Raw genomic sequence first — 18507 nt, forward strand, 5'->3', positions numbered from 1 at the left:
GTGTTGAATCTCCTAATGGTTCTTCCCTATATAAGGATTACTAGAATGGGAATAGAAGGATTCATCCATATTTCTCCTGGTATTAAATAGGACACTGATTTTCTCAGGATTCATCAGTTATCCTTATTTTTATTTGCATTTTTTAGCTATTATGGAAGTGTCTGATGGTTTGAGGTATGCAAGAAATTCTGGGGAGTACTTTAACTGGGGACAAATTTATTTGCAGAATTTTCTGTAAATACCTGAATAAGCTTCTTCAGGTATGTTTGAGTGACATACTTTTCTGAAACAAAGGCTTCTGGTCTGTCTTTGAAAGTGTCGCCAGTTCTGATATATTGGAAAACAGGAAAGGAGGCATTTTAAGTGTGTGTAGCCTTCTTAGCATCTTTAAATGCTGTTCTACCATACTGTCACCTTTACCTTCTTTCACCTCTATGTCTCCAAAATCAGAATTGAGAGATGAGTTTATCTGATAATTGTGTGGGGCCCTGAGTTAGTAATCCCATGTGACTTCATCTGTTGTGGGCTTCATTAATAAAACACTGGAGATGGTAGTGGTGGATTGTATTTTCTGTGTGCTTGCTTTTCATGAGACACCTTTCACAGACACGTTTTGTTCAATTCCTTTGCAAGAAGAAATTTAGTTTATCAACTTCATGGAAGACTGGTTTATTCTCAGAGTCCCCGTAGTGGAATTTCAATAAGTTTTTTCCTAAGGTTAATGTGTTTTTTTCAACCCCCAAACTTACTCAGAAGGGCAATATGACAATACAGAAATGCAGAATACTTTTATTAGGAAGAGTATTTGAAAACAAAGTCAATACATGTTCTTTCTGAAGTTAACAAAGTGAATAAAAAACTTAGTGATATACTGTTGCAGTAAGAAGCGACGCAGAGTCCTCAGGCAGATGCAAAAGGGAGCTCGTTTATTCCAAAAAACCAGGCCTTTCTAAGCAATTAGGCTTTTATCAGTAACATTCCACTAAAGCACAACAACCATAGCTCAACCAACGACCATAAGCCACGATGTAAACATGTGAGGGTTATATAAGTTGTTTTCTATGGTTATGTAACTTGTTTTCCTCCTCTATTTCAGCTAAGTCACTACCCAGAATCCTTTTCTAGTTAGCCAAAGTAGCAGAAGTGGGCCATGATTTTACAAGGCCTTCCTTTTATAAGGTTTTCTTATCTGCAACAATTTACTATGAAATCTAAAGCTGTTGATACAGTCAGATACTAAGTTCTTATCATTTATGGAAATTTTACACAACCGAATTTTCATGCTTAATGTCAGCTTCTATTCCACTGGCTCACTAACTACTGCTGTAGTTGAGTAAGAGAAGGGACTAAGGACGACAGCAATGGTGTGATGCCGATTAACAACATCATTAGCTGTGAAAACCACCTGGAAAAAAGAAAAATACGAGACAAATGAGAAGTGATCTCCAGATAAAGGCTTAGCTGGAACCACTGTGATCATTTTATGCAACTTCACATGAAACTTCAGAAATATTCTCACTCTGAGCTGTGACTGCCTGTAACACACAGTTTTTCCACTGGTTAAATATCATTTGTTAAAAGTATAAATACCACATTATTCAAGACTTTATACAATTTATTTATTATCCAAACTGGCATTTCCTTGTTGGTACTCATAAATGGCAACAAGACTTTTTTTCTTATTTCCTTATTCCTCCCTTATGAAGGTCTAGTATGAACCCTATTCATTGTCTTTATTAATAAAAAAAAAAAGCTAGCCCATTCTTTCAAGTGTTGGAATGTTTTTGTTGCTCATCATGTTCTGTACTTCAAGCAACAGAATTAAACAGTGCTACACATCATTAGCCAGAGTATAAAACAATGGGTTTCTTTAGTTCTACTTCAAAATCTAATAGTTAGAGAAGGACTGCATTAGTTATCTGGCCACAGCATAATAACCTTACATATGAGTGATTTAGCACAGCCCTATTAACATCTCCTTGACCAGCACATCCTGTCCTTTGATTTCTCACTCCACATAGTACATTATTTCGTGTTGTGAAATGAGAGGTGTCAACTTTTAAAACAGAGGGTTTAATAGCATTCTGTGATGCACAGCTTGTGCTCCTTTCAACATTAATAAGAAAGATGCATATGAAACAACCAGTGAACTGAGCAAAATGTGTTCCCTACTGAGGCTTATTTTGAAGAAAGAAGGCTCTTGCACTGTAGATTAAATTAATGTCCAGTCAAACATCATCTTGATATACAATCAATTTACTTGCATGTTGTAAATCTTTCATCTTCCCTTTTTTATTTCAGTTCTCACAGAAGGCAAGGCTATCCAGCATTAACCTTCATTATTGTTTAGTATAAGAATGTCATATTTCAGGTGTCTCTGGAAGGCAGGGAGAAAATTTAATCCAGGTGTTTGCCACCTTTTCTCCAAGAAAATAAGGACAGCTGAGCAGATCTGTCACAGTCCAGCCAACAATTAATATAGAACTGCTACTACTGAAAGGTCATTGGAAAGCACTGATGCTCTGGAGGGGGAAGGAGACAGTCCCCAGGGAGTCCCAAATCCTTCAGCAAGCCTCACTTGGTACCTGGTCTGGAACACCTTCCTCTAACCAATTTATTTGTCCCATGCAAATTAAAGAGGCACGTTGTACCTTTTTTTTCTGTTGTTAACTGGGGCTCCAAGCATCCAGAACACAGTACTACTTTTGTTGTCTTTAAAAATCTAAATTATGAACTCTGTCTGTAGCCGTACAAATACTGGCTCCAAAAGGCAGGTAAATGCTTTTCCCAGGAGACTTCAAAGAGTACTTCACTTGTTGTCCCTCAAACACTTAGAGTAAGTACAGAAACAATCATGGGCTTAAGTAGAGGGAGAAGGATGGAAAACCTCTCCATAAGTAACACGTCTAGGAGCTTTGGGAGTTATGGGGGAGCTAGTAACTAGGTTCTGTCATGACTATGTTGCTACAAAGCTTTGAGACTGTGGATTTTAAGTGTTAATGTGAAAATATTTTAAAGTGAAAATAAAGTTCAACATACGCAGTTAGTAATTGAAGCCTACACATATAAAGTATCTTTATTCTTTGCGACTGAAGTAGAGGAAGAAATGAAAATGAATACTCACATCAGCATGACGGTAGAAGGGATTCAAACCCATACTCTTCCAGTAAGAGGCTGTATCAAGCTCAAGCTTGTATATCCCTGCTACAAATTGTTCTTTAGTTGTAAGCTCTGGGAGCACTCCTCTGTCATTGGTTTGTCTGTGTAATGGTAGAAGAACACACTTTTATAGTTTGGCTAAAAGCCTGAGAAGGATGCAGTTTTTAGCAACTGAACTTGAGTGATGTGTGGCTTAAGTAATATGATGAATACTTCTATTGATCTGGAATGTCTTACGTCCATCTGTAGTGTGGATGCTTCAGAGCTTATCTTGGCATTTGCTACTTCTGCAGCGACCACAGCAGATGGCTACCTGCCACCACACTAACTCTGCATGGTTTGGGGGTGAGCCAAAAACTGGTATTATTGTTCATAGACTCTTGGCAGAGTCTTGGACTTAATTAAATGAACCCACTCAGAGGGAAAACTTCACCACTGCTGTAAGCAATGTGGAAGCTCTATGATGCACTCACTGTGCAACTAAGCAGGATCAAATGTCCTGATTTTTCCGTGGTTTTCTTTCTTATTTAAATGTATGGAGTTGTTTTATCAGTGTAAATATTTTTTACAGTTGGTTATTAGAAATTTGAGATCTGCTATTTGAAATGACCATAGGTCAACTAGCAGTGTAGCCTCATGGAATTCCTTGTGGTTTATATTGGCCTGAACAAACAGGTGGTTTTGTTTGATTTGAAGATACTATCAGTGTTATCTAAAGCTCTAGTACTGGTTTGAAACCATACATCTTTGAGCACCAACCCATTTAGGGCTCCAGAAGCAATATTGAATGCTGTCTCTCAAACATGTCCCTTTTTTTGAAACATCTTTCTGTGAAATTGGTTTTATATTACTAGGGTTTTTTTATTAGGTAGGTTATCCTCAAATAACAGATCTGCCAGTGCCTGATTTTGGTATCTAAAATCCGCTGTCTTTTGTTCTATCTACCAAATTTTTTCTGAATTTTACTCAAATTGCATGCAGAGAAAAATATTGTCACTGTCCAGTGCATTACTTAGGATTTTTTTTTTCATATAGCTTAGAAAATAAAGTATAGAACACCATTTATATCTTACAAGATGCTCTGTAGTTAGTTATCAGAAGTTTTATATCCATTCAATTTTCTCTATTTTTCTTTGTCATAGATTGATCATTGCTAGATAACTGGTCACTTCTCTAATAAGCTTTTCCAGTTAATACCAAATGCAGCTTCAGTTGAGAATATTACAGGATCTCTTGCTAGCATTCAATTATTTAAAAATTATCAAGCCTGGGGAGGTTGATTTCGTATTAGCATGACTTTTGCTTACCTTATCTTGAGGTTACTTTCCTCAAAGGTTAAACGTGTTTTTAAGGCTTCAGTCTTATCCAGCTGTTTAGATGAGTATCTTTATATAGAGTTTCTAAGCTCAGAAGTAAAGATGAGTAAACTGAACACTTACTGGAAAATTTCATGCATTTCCAGTGACAGAATATGTGTGAAATTGTCTTCTCACTTGAGGGTGTGAGGCAATTTAAGTAGCACAACATGAATAGATTGTTTTCCCCACATTGTACAATAGTGTGTGGCCTTCACTGTAGCTATATTTTTCAAGGACACATATGAGAGCAGTGTTGTTTGTGCCAGCCCACTGCTCCATGACACCAAAGAGAACAGTTTCTACTGGAATTTCTAGAAATGCGTCTGCGTCTGGGATTCCACTGTCGAAGTTCATGGGCTATACCAGCTCTAGCCCTTGGGAGCCCTTCCTCACTTTTTTTTGGGTGGAATAGACTGTTAACATACATGGAAAGGTCTCAGGTGAGACTTTGCAACTATCACGAGGAGCTAAGTGTGCAAGTGGGATATTGCTTGGTGAATAAAGAATGCTCATTCTGTGTTTCACCTAAGAATTTTTCCAATTTAATTTCAGACTATACTTTAAATAAAGATTGCTTTTTATTTTTTTTAAGCGTTAACATATACTAAAATAGAGGGCAATTTAAAAAAAGTCATCTACATTTGAAATTCTACAATTACATTTTTTAGAAGACATGGCAATATTTAAATATCTGGAGATTCTTTTTGTTACTTGAGATGTGATTTCTTCTCTGTGGAGGAGGAGGTGATAAATCTTTATCCCCAAATTTTCTCCTTTTGGGTAAGTCCTTTATCTTGAAGTAAAGAAGGCTATCAAATGTGACGTGGTATATGTTCAAAACAGTTTCTTGTTATAGCTGTGGTGTTGTAAGAAATGAAAATCCATTTAGAAAGAGGGAAAATGGCCAGTAAAGGTAGGATTCTCAACCAGAGTCTTGGTTTCAAAATATAAGAGTCTGTCTGATTCTTCTGATAACAATGCAGCAGTTCATTGCTGGGTACTAAAAAGTAATAGAGACCTTTGCAATGAAATTAGAGAGAAGCGATGACTGAATTGAAGAATAGCTTAAAATACTTTCTTGTGTTCATAGGAACTGTAAAGAATTATAAAACCATTTTGGTAGTTGAAACTGTAGTACATTTAAAAGACTGTCTGCAGCAAGTTAATTCAATTGTATGCTATTTTTCCTCTGAGCAAAAAGACATCTCACATTAGAGAATGTGAAACTGGTCTTTCAACTATTCGGCCTCTTCCCATTGCCTTTCCCATCTTTCATTCATTTTTTTAGTGTGACTTACTTTGAATTTAACAGTTCCCAAGATCCATCTGCTGCTTCTTTATATAACTTAACTGGAACATTTGGAGCTGGACTTCCTCGGACTGAATCCACAACTTTTACGAAAAGAGGATGCTTGGCGTCAAGAGGGTCCTTCAATAGGATGAGAGAATTTTTAAGTTGCAAGAAGGGTAAATGACAGTACGTCATAAAGCACCAAGGAATATTATTCTTTAGATCTACAGTACAGACCATATTTTCCATGAGAAGACTGCTGTGTACTGAAGAATCATAATCTGAAGCTTTCTGGGGGCTGGATATGGTTGGGCCAGGAAGGAAGATTTCAGGAGCTGTTGGGCATGGAGCCATATACACCAGGGAGGCACAGCAGGTGTGAGACCACATTTCTATTTTTCCTTTTCATGGCTTAGCTACACATCTTCTCCAGCATGAAGTTGTAACTAAGTTGTGGCCTCAACAGGAAATAATTGCATCCTTAAAGGTAGTAGGACTGTTTAAAAATCTGCCAACTCCTCCTCTGTATTTTGGACCGTAAGTTTGAGCGCAGCTTTCTGGATTTGAAAGCCTCTGATACCTTGTTGCCATAGAGTTATCTCTGTTGCTACAGAGTTGCATTTCTGCTGTAAACATGATAAGCACCACATACAGACTCTCTCCTAACAGTGTGTTGATCAGATTTGTCAACCTTGGCATCTACACAAGCACAGGAGAGAAAAACCTTCCTTCAAATACAGGATGGCTATAGTTTCATCCCAACATATTCATCACAAGTAGTGATTATGGCCTGATGTTTTACCTTTTCAAAAATAGAGTTGAATGAGGGCTTTGACCTTACCTAATTCTGCAGATGAAGAGTGAGAAAACAGAGCTTTATGGAAGGTGCTAATTGGGGATGGCCTCAAAATAGCAGTCACTAATATCCATTTAATCATTGTAAAATGAATTGTGATGTAGATGGTTAAAAACTAAGAGCCCTCCCTTTAATGCCCTCTTACAGTCTGGGATGTTCCCTGGGTCAGGAACCATGTCTGGTATCATACCAATCAGCACATATCTGTAGTGCCTCTATGCCCAGATTCCTCCCGTTCCCTTTCTGGAAGGCAGGGGCTCCTCGCTAGTGAGGCCTTGCAGGAAGGCCACTGCTGATTTTTCCTGACTTTTACACCCTGGGAGCTCAATGAAAGTCTTATTCCTCAACAAGGTTAGTCAGGTATTATTTTCCCAAAGATCAGAGTTGAGAGGAAAAATGAGTAGTTGAGGAGAGAGAGACAAGGCTGTTGTAGGAGAATTTCAGGCTGAAGCATCTGTGTCTTTAGCTTGCTCTCCTGGGATTAATGAGCCCTTTGGAAGAAAGATCCTAACTTTGGCTCTGTTCTTTGCTTACATGGGGTTAAGCTGTAGTGGGTAGAGCAGTAAGGCAGAAGTCTAGAGAAGGCCTTTTTCCAGCATGGATTTTGCAACAGGAGACGAAATTCATCATGACACATCTTGTTCATTATGTTATGAATGCTCAAGGTTTTTTGTCTAGTGAATATGATAGTTTTTCCTTTCTCATCTCACATTGTTTTTCATGAAGTTTCTGTGCCTGATGACAAGTGCTACTTCTCTACCCATAAAGTCCTCTCACTAATGACTAGAGAAGGAGAAAGAAGGACCAGAAAAGAGCAGCAGCAGAGAACTACAGTCTGTACATACTGTAAAATCAAAATAATCAAAACAAAATAGAATAGTCTATTTTTTTTTTTTTTTGCTTACACTAATTAAAAAATAATAAAAGGAAAAAAGACATTGAGACTACATCAGTAGAATTACTTCAATCCTGAGACACTTACCAATGGTGCAGCTTCGGAGCAAAGTGCCAGGCCAGCTAAGAAAACCAGAAATACAGAATGAAAAGCCATTTTGCCTGCCACTAGAAAGTCTGTGTCAGCAAGCAGAAATGGGTAGGAGCTATGATTTTTATATCAAGGCCTCTGAAATGAAGCTACTTATCAGAAAACCCTTATGACTTTCAACACACAGATTCATACTGTTTACTTAGTAAATAATGAGAAAATAAGTAACCCATACAAACATGAACCTTGTCTGTGAAAATAAGTCTTTTCTATCCTTCTCTGTGGAAATACTGTGAACATTGCCTAGTTCAACTACAGTGTCAATTTTCTTGGAAACAATATCTATTCTGTTTTATTTTTCTCTTTTTATTGAGGAATGGTGCTGTATTGACCTCATATAATTGAGAGAAATACAATTTTTTTGTCAACCCAGCAATTTCAGTGAGAAATTCTCTGTGGTTATGGTTTGGTTCAATTGAGTCACCCATGCTTATACATTAAGAGATTTCTCTCTGTGTTGATCTCCTCCCCACCTCTAATAAAAGGTAGGTGGATAATTTGTGGGCTATTTAGTTTTCTTATGCATTCCCTAGGAAGAAAAATACACTACTTTTGGTGTTCAGCGTGACATCAAGATACCTACACACCGACTTCTGAAGCACAGTTAAACAGTATCTTAAGTTGTATCACTTGTCCCTTAGATTCAGTACAAGCTCAGGACTTTCCCTGTACAACTGCAAGTCAATTCCTACCAGAAGCATCTAGTTAATTTTAGGGAAATGTTGTTTATTGAAATGAAACTTTGTCTTTCTGATCTTTGCTTAGACATATATCCATATACTCTTTTACTACATCTCACCAGATGGATAATTGCAAGAGTAGGTTTTTTTGTTGTTGTAGCTGTTGGTGGTATTTTTTGGTTTGGTTTTTGGTTTTGGGGTTTTTTTGGGTTTTTTTGTTTGTTTTTTGCTGAGTATATCTATATGAGCAAATTTATGTCCTATTTTGAGGGCTTAGCATAACACCCTTCAAATGAAATCTACTGGTTTTCAAGCTCCAGAAACATGAGGATCCCATGAAATCTCCATACTTTATGATGGGCGTTGTTTTGAAACTGTTTGCACTGCTTACAAGAGTTGTGCAACTATGGTAGCATCTAGAAATCCGTGAAAAAGTAACCAGATAGTGAAATGTTAAAGGCAAGCTTCTGTAACTTGTGAATTCACTTGCCATGCTGTCATCCCAGCAGGCTCTGGGTATAAACTCCAAGGTCAGCGGCAAATGAGTGCTGAAGGTTTCTGACTGGCATGATTTCAGTTTCTTTCTCTGTAATTTATTTAATCCAGTTAAAAACCAATTCCTCTGCTTCAGAGTATTTTAAATACAATAGGCCAGGGGTTTACAGAAATCGCTGCTAAAGCCCTCAAAGTCATTAGTCAGTTTATCAGCAACTTTATTCAAATCACAGTCACTTTACAGCTTACTTTTTCCTATTTCTAAAAATATGAAGAGAATATTAAGATGATGGTTCTATTTTAGGACTTCTTTTTAATGATGGCTACAGATTTGACTTATTAGAGATTTAACTCAAATGCACCTGTGTAGGGGAGCGAGCTGTGTGATGTCAAATAATTACTTTAATATCAAAGATGTTAAAAAATGTGCTAATTGAAATTTCTTCAGTACTTCCTAGATTGATTGAGCAGCCAGCTTTCCTCTTGAAACATCAAAGTGTTGAGGTTTACCTGAAGTTTTAAGTAAAGGAACACAGATTTTGACTCTTTCAGCTCTGTGGACATACTTATTTCAATGGTTTCTGCATTGTTTGTTCTGCTGCTAGGTATTCACAATTTCACCAATTCACCTTGTGACCTGGTTGATAGTGGGACCATCTTTTCTGTGTGTAAACTTGGAGAAGTACAGATAACTTTCTTATTTTGAGTAAATTTATTTGGTAATTTTTTTAAGGTAACACAACTATGTGAATTTCCTGGTTTGAGCCAATGTATTTTGGAGAAACTTCTTTAAGGTAGTGGAGGAAGATAAGAAAACTAAATCAAAAGTCATCCCACGTGTTTTTCAGCTATCCTTTGCACTTCAATGCAAATCATGATACTTTAGAAAACAATCACTAATGGAGTAAAAATTGTTTTAAAGAAGTAATATTTTATTGACTTGTTGGAAGTTTGCCAGGTTACAAAATGGAAAAAAAAAACAACTAATGTAGCAAAAAGTTATGCATTAGCAGTAGGAAAACCTTCCTCCTAAAAGCCTATGATAGTTCTAGTGGAGGAAAGTGTTTGTGAAACAAACATGAAAATAAACATGTTTATTCCTTGGGATCAGTGACAACAGCAGTGGTTGAGTAGGAGAAAGGGCTGAGGAGAGCGGCGATGGTGTAGTGGCGGTGACCGGAATCATTAGCAGTGAAGACCACCTGGAAAAGAGAAAATTTGTGGTCATGACCAACAACATACAGTCAAAGCTACCTTATTAACAATTAAGAAACACACCTCACTTCATCTGCAGAGCACTTTGTTCAATGCTTTTACCCTTCTGAAGGGTAATGCTTCCTGTTACTTTGTGATTGCCAAGTACTGAGTGCCAAGTATTTGTGGGATTTGGATCGAGGTCCACAAAGAGCCTCAGCTGCAGTGAAGCTGGATGGAGGTACCCACACCTGAGCCAGGCAAACTGCTTTGGGATGTGGAATTGGACGGGGAGGTATCTCAAATGACCAGTAAGAAAGACAGGGGTGAAATTCCACCTGGCGAATTTAAATACAACCCCTGTGTGAGGTGTCCAAACAAGACAGGCTGTTGGAGCCCAAAGCTGCTTTCTGTGCTTCAGTGCCCCCTCCTGTTTTTAACACCACTGGTGGTGGGTCAGTTTTTGCATTGAGAACTGAGTGGCTAGGCTTGCCAGAAAAAGGACAGACCCTTGCCCTAAGAAAATTCAAATCTGCTGCTCTCCAAATCAGTTGAATGGGACTTGGGACACCCGATTCCCAGGAAAGCGTCATCACCTGGGTTAAGCTCCAGCTTTCTTTAGCCTACTATTTGATCTGTTTTCTAAACCATGATGCACTTTCTACAAGTGGACTAGAGAGTTCTCTCCTATGACCAAAGTCTAAGCTGCTGGGACATGAGGACTGTAGGCTTCAGTTACCTTGTACACAGTCAGTCACCAAATTCTACCCACTTCCCAGGCTACCTTGTTGTTCTGTAGGCTATTATGTGAGGGAAAAGCTTCTTCAGCCTAGTTGGAACAGTCTCAGTCAGGCATTTTTAAGCACCTTTTGAGGTGTAACCCTTACAACTTTCAGATATCCAAATGGTTAGGGAATATTTTTGAGGGTTCTTTTTTTACCTCTATCACCCAAACCACCTCAGACTTTTATGGACCTGGGACTCAGTCATTGGGTTTAATCTTCCACAGAGCTCCATGAACTTGTGGTTTAAAATGTTCTACAACAGTACCAGTAGCTGTTCCAGACTAACTAAATTGGGGAAACTTTAATGACAGATTAAGCCTGAAGAATTTAAACAGATTTTTGGGTGTGCTAAGCAAACACAATAGGATAGAGCAGACAATAAATCAGTGTAGGGCTGAAAGCAAAGGGAGAGACAGGACATGATTATATTGCTGGCCTGATTATGAAATTTGAGTATCACTGAAATAGTCAACTATCCCACTATGATTATTTCTTTACATTTTTATACCTTCTTTTATTTTAATTGCATGTTTTGGTGCTGAACATAATTTTAAAAAAGGCACACCAGAAAGAATTGTTTTTCTCAGGTAAATACATGTCATATTAGAATTCAGGGATTTTCATGTGACCAATATGGGGGAAATACCTCTGATTCAAGCATAGCTTATTTCCTATAAAATTAAGGTTTTCAAATCCCTCCATTCCTTCAGCAGCAGTAAAAGCAGTCTCTTCTTCTCGGTACATTTTTTTCTTGTTTGTTTTTATGAACACTCTCTACTTTTGAATAATGTAGCTCTTTTCGAACAAGATTCCCTACTGGTATGAGTGGGTGAATGGGCACAGCTACACTTTGGAAGAGCTGTGTTAGCATTTGCAGGGAAGTTGGCTCCTTCCTTTGGCTTAGCTGGCCATTTACTGCCTTTACTCGCCCGATGTTGTGTGGCAGTGAACCACTTCACTGTGTGATGATGCTCCTTCAGTATCAAAGGGCTGTGCTTGCTCTTCCCAGCTGCTGCTGCTGCACAGGCAGTGTGTACAGGTTATTAAGGATATTTGCCACTACTTACATCAGCATATTCATGGAATGCAGAAAGCCCAAGCGCCTTCCAGTAAGAGCTGGTTTCAAACTTCACCATGTATTTTCCCTCTACAAACTGTTCTTCTGTCGTGAGCTCATGAATCTCTCCATACTCTGTGGTTTTCCTGTAATGATTAAATATCTATGTAAATATTTTATATTGTCATTTAGATGCTAAACAGAAAAGTCAGTGTGGAATATTAATTAGTAGAGGTGCCAAATTCTACATTGAGCAGTTTCCAATCATCTGGAATAGTTCCATCTCTCTATGCAGTGTATGTTTCCATATTGCAGAGTCTGTCCTTGCTACCAACTCACCCATATACATCACAAATCAAAGCTGGCTGGTTTAAGGTCCTTCTTTTTAGTATCATGTTAACTTGTACCAAATGCTCTCTGGAACCAAAGGTTGCTGTCTTAGGAGGACTGCCATGATGACAGGCAAGATGCAAAATCTCAAAACCAAACTAAGGAGAGAAGAGAAATTTTATTGGAAAATCATTTTGTTCTCTAGTTATTAGCACTGAGGCTCTGGGGTTTACTCCTATACACTGATGTGATTTTATGTGACCCTGAGTGGTAATGTCTTGGAAAAGCAATTTAGCATCACAAGATTTTAATAATTTGATTTACAATGCCTTGGTCAAAGAGCAGGGGCCTCTTCCACTGGGTACCATATAAATGAGCAATAGGAATTCCCAGCTCAGAGATTATGTGCTCAGCTTGTAACAAAAATCTGTGGATGAAGAAACTCCAGCAACAAGAAGGAAGTATAGCTGGCATTGCACCCTATTTGTTCAAAAAGGAAGTTGTTCAAGCTTTGTATGACAGCTGTTTAAATATTTACATACTTAGTTCCTAAATCCCATTTATCTCTTTCCCCTCCTTTTATTTAATTTCTGATTTTTTAACCTTGTTTGTTTGTTTGTTTTTGTTTGGGTCTTTTTCTTCTGAAAATGTTTATTTAATATGTATAGCGCTTCATAACCACATGACGTAGTTGAAGGAAAAATAAAGAAAGCCATGACTGGAAGAACTACTGGAACTTTCTTGTCTCATGGCAAGGAGTAACTGCCTAGGCAGAAAACAAAACTGGAGGAGGAGGAGAGAAAGTGGAGAAAGCAGTGACATGTTGCTTATCTGAGATGGAATCAGCTGTGCTGTTGGGATTTTCTTTCCCGGTCTCTTTCTCCTCCTTCACCGTGTTTGTTATCTTTGGTTAATGGCGGTAAATAAAAATGACTGAAGGAGAGAGCTTTCGCTTAAATTAAGAGGTAACAGGATTGAAAATCCCATGCTAATTTTCTTTTATTTGTTAAGACTGACAAAATCTTACTGGTCCAGTACAAGTGTAATCAACTGTGTCCAGGGCAGACCAAACCTGCAGAGAATCCAAGTCCTATTTGAAACATGTATCACAGTCAATTTGTCAAGTGTGTGCATCTGCTTTCTCTTAGTTTAATTAGTAATTCCTGTTTAATCTGTATTGCTTTAATAAATGGAGAAGTAATTTGTTTCTGAGTGTCCTTGAAGCTGTGAAACAGAATTACTGAGATGCTGCAGAAGAGGTTAGCAATCCATGTACTTCTGCTTATAAGCTGGGTAGTCTAGACACAAACCAATTAAAAGGAAAAATGGTGTCTGTCTCAAAATCTTTGTTCAGACAAACAAATTAGTTTTAGTTTGAGGAAAATGTGGATGCAGCTGGAATGATTCTTTCCCTAAGGGGTGCTGCCCCAGTGGCAGATGTTAACCATCCAGAACAGCTGGGAAACTGGGAAGAAGAGCTCACTTGAAAAGGCATGCACACTACCAGAAGTTAATGGCACTTTCTTTATTTTAGTTATTAAGTGGTAGCCATTCACTGCAAGTGCTCTCACAAGGAAACCTTTCAGCATTACTGCTGCACTGACAGCCAACAGGACAGTGTGTGATTCAGAGCCTGGAGGGGATCAGCACAAGGCAGAGGATGCTCAGCATTCAGCGCTGGTAGCAAAATGCTGTGATTGCTTCTGAACAGCACTTGTATTTCTGTCTGAGTGGGGGAGTAAATATAACATGTTCCTTATTCTTAATAGGATGTGGACTGCCAGCATCTGCTGTAAGATGGACAGTTAAGTTTAAAAAGTGGTGCTTTTCCAGTTAAGTTACTCCAGTGCCAGCCTAGACTGCAATCCTGATCCTCTTTTTGCCTACCTGGACCTTAGCTGTATGTGGTGGCAAGGTTAAATCTACACTGTCTATACAATGATGTTTATTAACTCTTAGGACACGTACTGCATTGAGATAAACTGTGCTCTCAGATGCAGACTGATGAGGAAATATCTCAGGAGCATGAATTCTTATTTTGGAGTTAAAAGAAAAAAAAACGAGGGTTGGGGAACCACTTCAAATACACAGAAGCCTTTTTGATTACTTGTAACCTAGGTCACATAAAAACTATGTTTGGTGACTGCAACTCTTGAACCACATGATAAGACCTATATTTCCAAAAACTTGTGAGGAGCAGAAAGGTCAAAGCTAGTCATGGGAGAAGCTCATATAGAATCCAAATCACATGCTCTGTGCCCTAAACCCTTCCTCAGTATGTGTCTCAGCTCAAGTTATCTCTTCTTGTGTATTTTTAGCTGGAGTCATTTTGAAATAAGCCTCTTAGTAAAGTAATCTGCTACTATTCCAACTCCCCCACTGCCCCTTAAATACCATTACTCAAATTCAACAGTTGCCAGGTACATTTTCGTGATTCCATAAAGTGTGCTTGCAAAGTAAAAACAAGCAAACACAGAGGTGAAAAAATAACTACAACAGACATTTGTACAAAATGTAACTTTCCCATATGTATCTGCTAGGTACTGTAACTTCAAAATATTATGCACCTGACAGGAGTATTTACATATTGCATTCCTGGACTGCATTCATATTTTCAGCTGTTTTAACACAGGGAAAGTCTGGCTTCTCCAAAAGAATAAAATTGTAAGCACATATGAAAATCTGGTTCAAACAAGAGTCATCAGCTAAAGTCAATGGTATCACTTGAAAGGAAAGCAGCCTTGATTAAGATGCAAGTCAAGGAAAAGGTCAAAATCTTTACCTGCAATAAAAATTGTGATTTAATGTTCCTTCACTGCCATCCCCCAGCAAAATGGCTCTCACTTGCCTAGGGTTAATCTTCTCAATATATATTTAAGAAGAAGTGATTTGATTTTCTTGAGTGTGCTAACCTAAAGTTTCAACAGAAGTTGCCCAACAACTACAGGATTTGTCTCCTTGGGCTTGTTGAAAGCAGCATTGCAAACTAAACAAGAAAACACTGTTATGCCCCCCAAATAAAGGGGATTTAACAATGACATTACATTTATCTTAGTCCTCTGTAAATTGTATTTTGTATTAGATGTTACACAGCACTTGATGAAACATTTGAAATAATTTGGTTTCCTAATAATGAAAGAAATGCTCACTAGGGATAAGACATTATCCTTGTCTCTTGAAAAAAATGTGTCATTTTTCATGGAGTTTCTCTGTTCGTTAAAGTACATAAATCCATTTTAAGAGGCTTTTGTTCCTAGGTTAACACTCAGCATTTGGGAGCGGAGTTGTTTGTTTCTCTTTCAATCTTGCAAATTTTCTTGCTACTTTTCAGTGGGGAAAAGTGTTTTTCATTTTTCATTATATAAAAAGAAACCATTCAGATGGAGAGAAAAGTATCTCTCCTTATAGTCTTCTCCTCTAGAGTTTTCTTTCTTTCTTTTTTCTGCAGGTTTATGTAAATAATGCTATAGAAAATCCTAGTGAAAGGCAGTTAAATGTGCTGTCGACTCCTGTCCATTCTTTTGCTTCTCATTCAGTGCTTGAATATTCTGCTGCTACTGGAGGCTTCTCTTGAGTTATTTAAAAATCTGATTCAACAAGTTGATGCAATGAAAGGTAAATGTCTGAATACCTCAGCTATTTGAATTTTAGTAAACTGTGTTCTTCTGTTACTCATCCACTTTTCACAGACCGAAGGTATTATTGTCTGACCCTCTGTGATGTCCTAAGGACACTAGGTATTTGTAGGTATTGGGCTGTCATTCTAGCAAAGACATTCAGAGCTATAGAAATGGCCACAAACAAATGCTGAGATTCTGCCTCTGTGTTGTGTTACAATGGGACTCTCTAAAACTTTCTGGTCGAGGAGTTTCTTCCAACCAGCACATTTGGTACACAGCAGAAGATGAACAATGCACTTATTATTTGTATGTGTGCAGACAAATCTTACAGAGAGGATTTTGTATGTGACTGCTTCAAATAAAGCTCTATATCCATTGCATATGAATAGAAGTTAGTCTGGATTACCTACAAAATGCTGGTAAATAGGCTCTTCCTTTTTCTTTTTTTTTTCTATAGGAAGGGAAGATAATACTGAAGCTAGGAGAAAAATTAAGTGTTAAAACTACTCCCTTACAAAGATAAGATGAGCACCTGAACATATTTTTGCAATTAGCATTTCAGTCATGGGTAAGTTTCACTTAAATGTCATGGATAAGTTCCACTTAAATCTAATGGATTTTAGATCAGAATTCATGTGCTGTTAACACTGATAGTGTGACACGTCAGAAAACACGTTGCTGTTTTGATCAGAGCTCTGTTCCATTAACTCCTCAACTGTTTGGCCAAGGCACCTTGAAATTGGCTCCAGAAGAACACACAACTTACCCAGCAGCAAAGTCCTGCCAGCTTCCATCTTCAGCCTGTTTAAAAACTTTAACTGCTACATCAGATGCAGGACTTCCCCTGACTGCATCCAGCACTTTCACCATAAGAGGGCATTTGGAATCAACAGAGCCATGGGAGACCTTGGGGAAAGGAGGAGAAGTTGTATAGGAGCTGTCCACCAAGCCTGCAAAAACCTTCTCCCAAAGGAAAGATGGATTCTAATTGCAGAATTACCGTTCACTTTAAAATAAGTTCTTTGCGAAATGCTATTCAAAGCTAATTTACAAACATCTATTTCTTAAGCAGAGCATCTTAGAACTTTATACTGATAACTTTATTGCACACACACAGACTTCTTGTTCAATATTTAGAGCTGCATATGGCTCTAGGAAAATGTTATAATATTATACCTTTATAATGAGATCACAAATAAGAAAATAGTAAATTCTTGTAAGTGCAGACAAAGTGTGTTAGCTAGGGAAACCAACAAAGAAATACATATGATATCCTAAGGCTGAAAGAATATCCCTCTCTTAGGCTTCATTACACTATAAGGAATCCTTAGTCATGCTTAAAAAATATTTTTTAGTGCTTCAGAGAAGCACTTGTTTGGCAAAGCTGCCTCTTTTTTGAGGATACGGGATGTGAGTCATGAACAGACACAAAGGAAGAGAAAGAAAGGTCACACCACCTGGGTCCTTGACCCTTCCATAATTCCTTAAAATAGGTAGGTAAATGGCAAGAAAATAAAAAGTTTTAAGAATTCTGAAGATGCTACTATAAAAAACCACCCAGAAATAGCATTCTGGCAAAGCCTAATTGTTACAGAATTTCATGGATGAGGAGGATGCTAGTCATCTAGAAAATCTAGATTATCATTCTTGTAATGATTGAGTTTGAATACAAAGAGACTCACCAGTGGTGCAGCTTCAGAGAAAAATACCAGTCCAGCTAAGAAAACAAAGAGTGCAGACTGAAAGGCCATTCTGCTTGCTGTTAGTGAGCCTTGGTGCCAGCAGCCAGGAGCTGAGGGGATTTGGGATTTTATAGCCAATCCAACAACAAAACAGGCTGCTTATTGGGTGCCCATATGACTCCAAAACTGCTGATTCTGATTATTTGCTTAGTAAATAGCCCAATCCTAGAGTCAGTCCATGAATAGCACTGCCATTGAAGTCAATGGAAGGACTGCAGGATCGCTAGAGCAAAGAAAATATGTAACGGACACAAACATGACCCTTGCCTGGGGAGATTGCACTCATAGAAAGCCCTCCACAAAATAACACAAATGACCTTTGTTTACCCAGAAATCCAACCAGTTCTAGGAGAACTCCTTTACCTTGCCCTCAGGTTGGGCATGATAATGCCCCAATGCTTTCTTTGCACCTGCCCCATGTGTCTTCTCAGTATATCCAGTGCTTTCTGAGGACCAGATCCCACATACGGATTCAGGCTCAGTATATGGGTGATGGAGTTTGTTCATTGTCTGGCTCAAGCAGTGCTGGATTCCCAATCAGTCTCCCTGCTTGTTGGAAAGGAGAAATGTCTCTGAGACACAATTTAGATGGGATCTGACACAATCTGCCACTCACCGCAAGTTCCTAATGATTGATCTTGCCCAACCTTCAGTTAGACACTGAGGTCTCCTCTTAGTCACTGGGAAAAGACCTGTAGAGATGTGTCCCCCTGGGAAGCTAAAGGTCTCAGAAAAGTGGAATGAGCCCTCTTTTGCACCGTGCACCCCAGAAGGAGCCAAGGCAGCCAGCAAAGGCTGGTAGCTTTTGTTAAGATTTGGCTAAGGTTCTAGTAGCCAAACCCCTATAATGCTGGGAACGTTACTGTTACATCTACATTTCTTCATTTCTACATTT

General features: G+C 38.3%; 2 protein-coding genes across 2 annotated transcripts; both read right to left on the reverse strand.

Annotated features, from left to right (window-relative positions):
* Nucleotides 1–763: 763 nt before the first annotated feature.
* Nucleotides 764–7789, reverse strand: LOC121665164 (transthyretin-like). Its single transcript, XM_042029107.1, has 4 exons — nt 7647–7789; nt 5816–5946; nt 3125–3260; nt 764–1405 (listed from the first exon to the last, which is right to left on the reverse strand). The coding sequence occupies exons 1-4, from the start codon at nt 7713–7715 to the stop codon at nt 1298–1300; spliced, it is 444 nt and encodes a 147-aa protein (XP_041885041.1). The 5' UTR covers nt 7716–7789; the 3' UTR covers nt 764–1297.
* A 2006-nt stretch (nt 7790–9795) lies between these two features.
* Nucleotides 9796–17729, reverse strand: LOC121665163 (transthyretin). Its single transcript, XM_042029106.1, has 4 exons — nt 17553–17729; nt 16637–16776; nt 11931–12066; nt 9796–10086 (listed from the first exon to the last, which is right to left on the reverse strand). Exons 1-4 carry the CDS (start codon nt 17619–17621, stop codon nt 9979–9981), a joined length of 453 nt encoding a protein of 150 aa, XP_041885040.1. The 5' UTR covers nt 17622–17729; the 3' UTR covers nt 9796–9978.
* Between the last annotated feature and the right edge of the window lie 778 nt (nt 17730–18507).

This window comes from Corvus kubaryi, unplaced genomic scaffold (genome assembly GCF_017639235.1).
Source record: "Corvus kubaryi isolate FWS band 111438036 unplaced genomic scaffold, C.kubaryi_AGA036_p1.0 37312, whole genome shotgun sequence".
Taxonomy (NCBI): Eukaryota; Metazoa; Chordata; class Aves; order Passeriformes; family Corvidae; genus Corvus; species Corvus kubaryi.

What these genes read in the sequence shown, in the direction of transcription:
- LOC121665164 (XM_042029107.1), bottom strand. Translation starts at nt 7,715, where the DNA reads ATGGCTTTTCATTCTGTATTTCTGGTTTTCTTAGCTGGCCTGGCACTT. An exon ending in GCTCCGAAGCTGCACCATTG is followed by an intron (nt 5,947 to 7,646) that starts GTAAGTGTCTCA and finishes ATCCTATTGAAG; the next exon opens with GACCCTCTTGACGCCAAGCA. An exon ending in CCTTCTACCGTCATGCTGAT is followed by an intron (nt 1,406 to 3,124) that starts GTGAGTATTCAT and finishes TCTTTTTTCCAG; the next exon opens with GTGGTTTTCACAGCTAATGA.
- LOC121665163 (XM_042029106.1), bottom strand. Translation starts at nt 17,621, where the DNA reads ATGGCCTTTCAGTCTGCACTCTTTGTTTTCTTAGCTGGACTGGTATTT. An exon ending in TCTCTGAAGCTGCACCACTG is followed by an intron (nt 16,777 to 17,552) that starts GTGAGTCTCTTT and finishes CCTTTCCCCAAG; the next exon opens with GTCTCCCATGGCTCTGTTGA. An exon ending in TGGCAGGACTTTGCTGCTGG is followed by an intron (nt 12,067 to 16,636) that starts GTAAGTTGTGTG and finishes TAATCATTACAG; the next exon opens with GAAAACCACAGAGTATGGAG.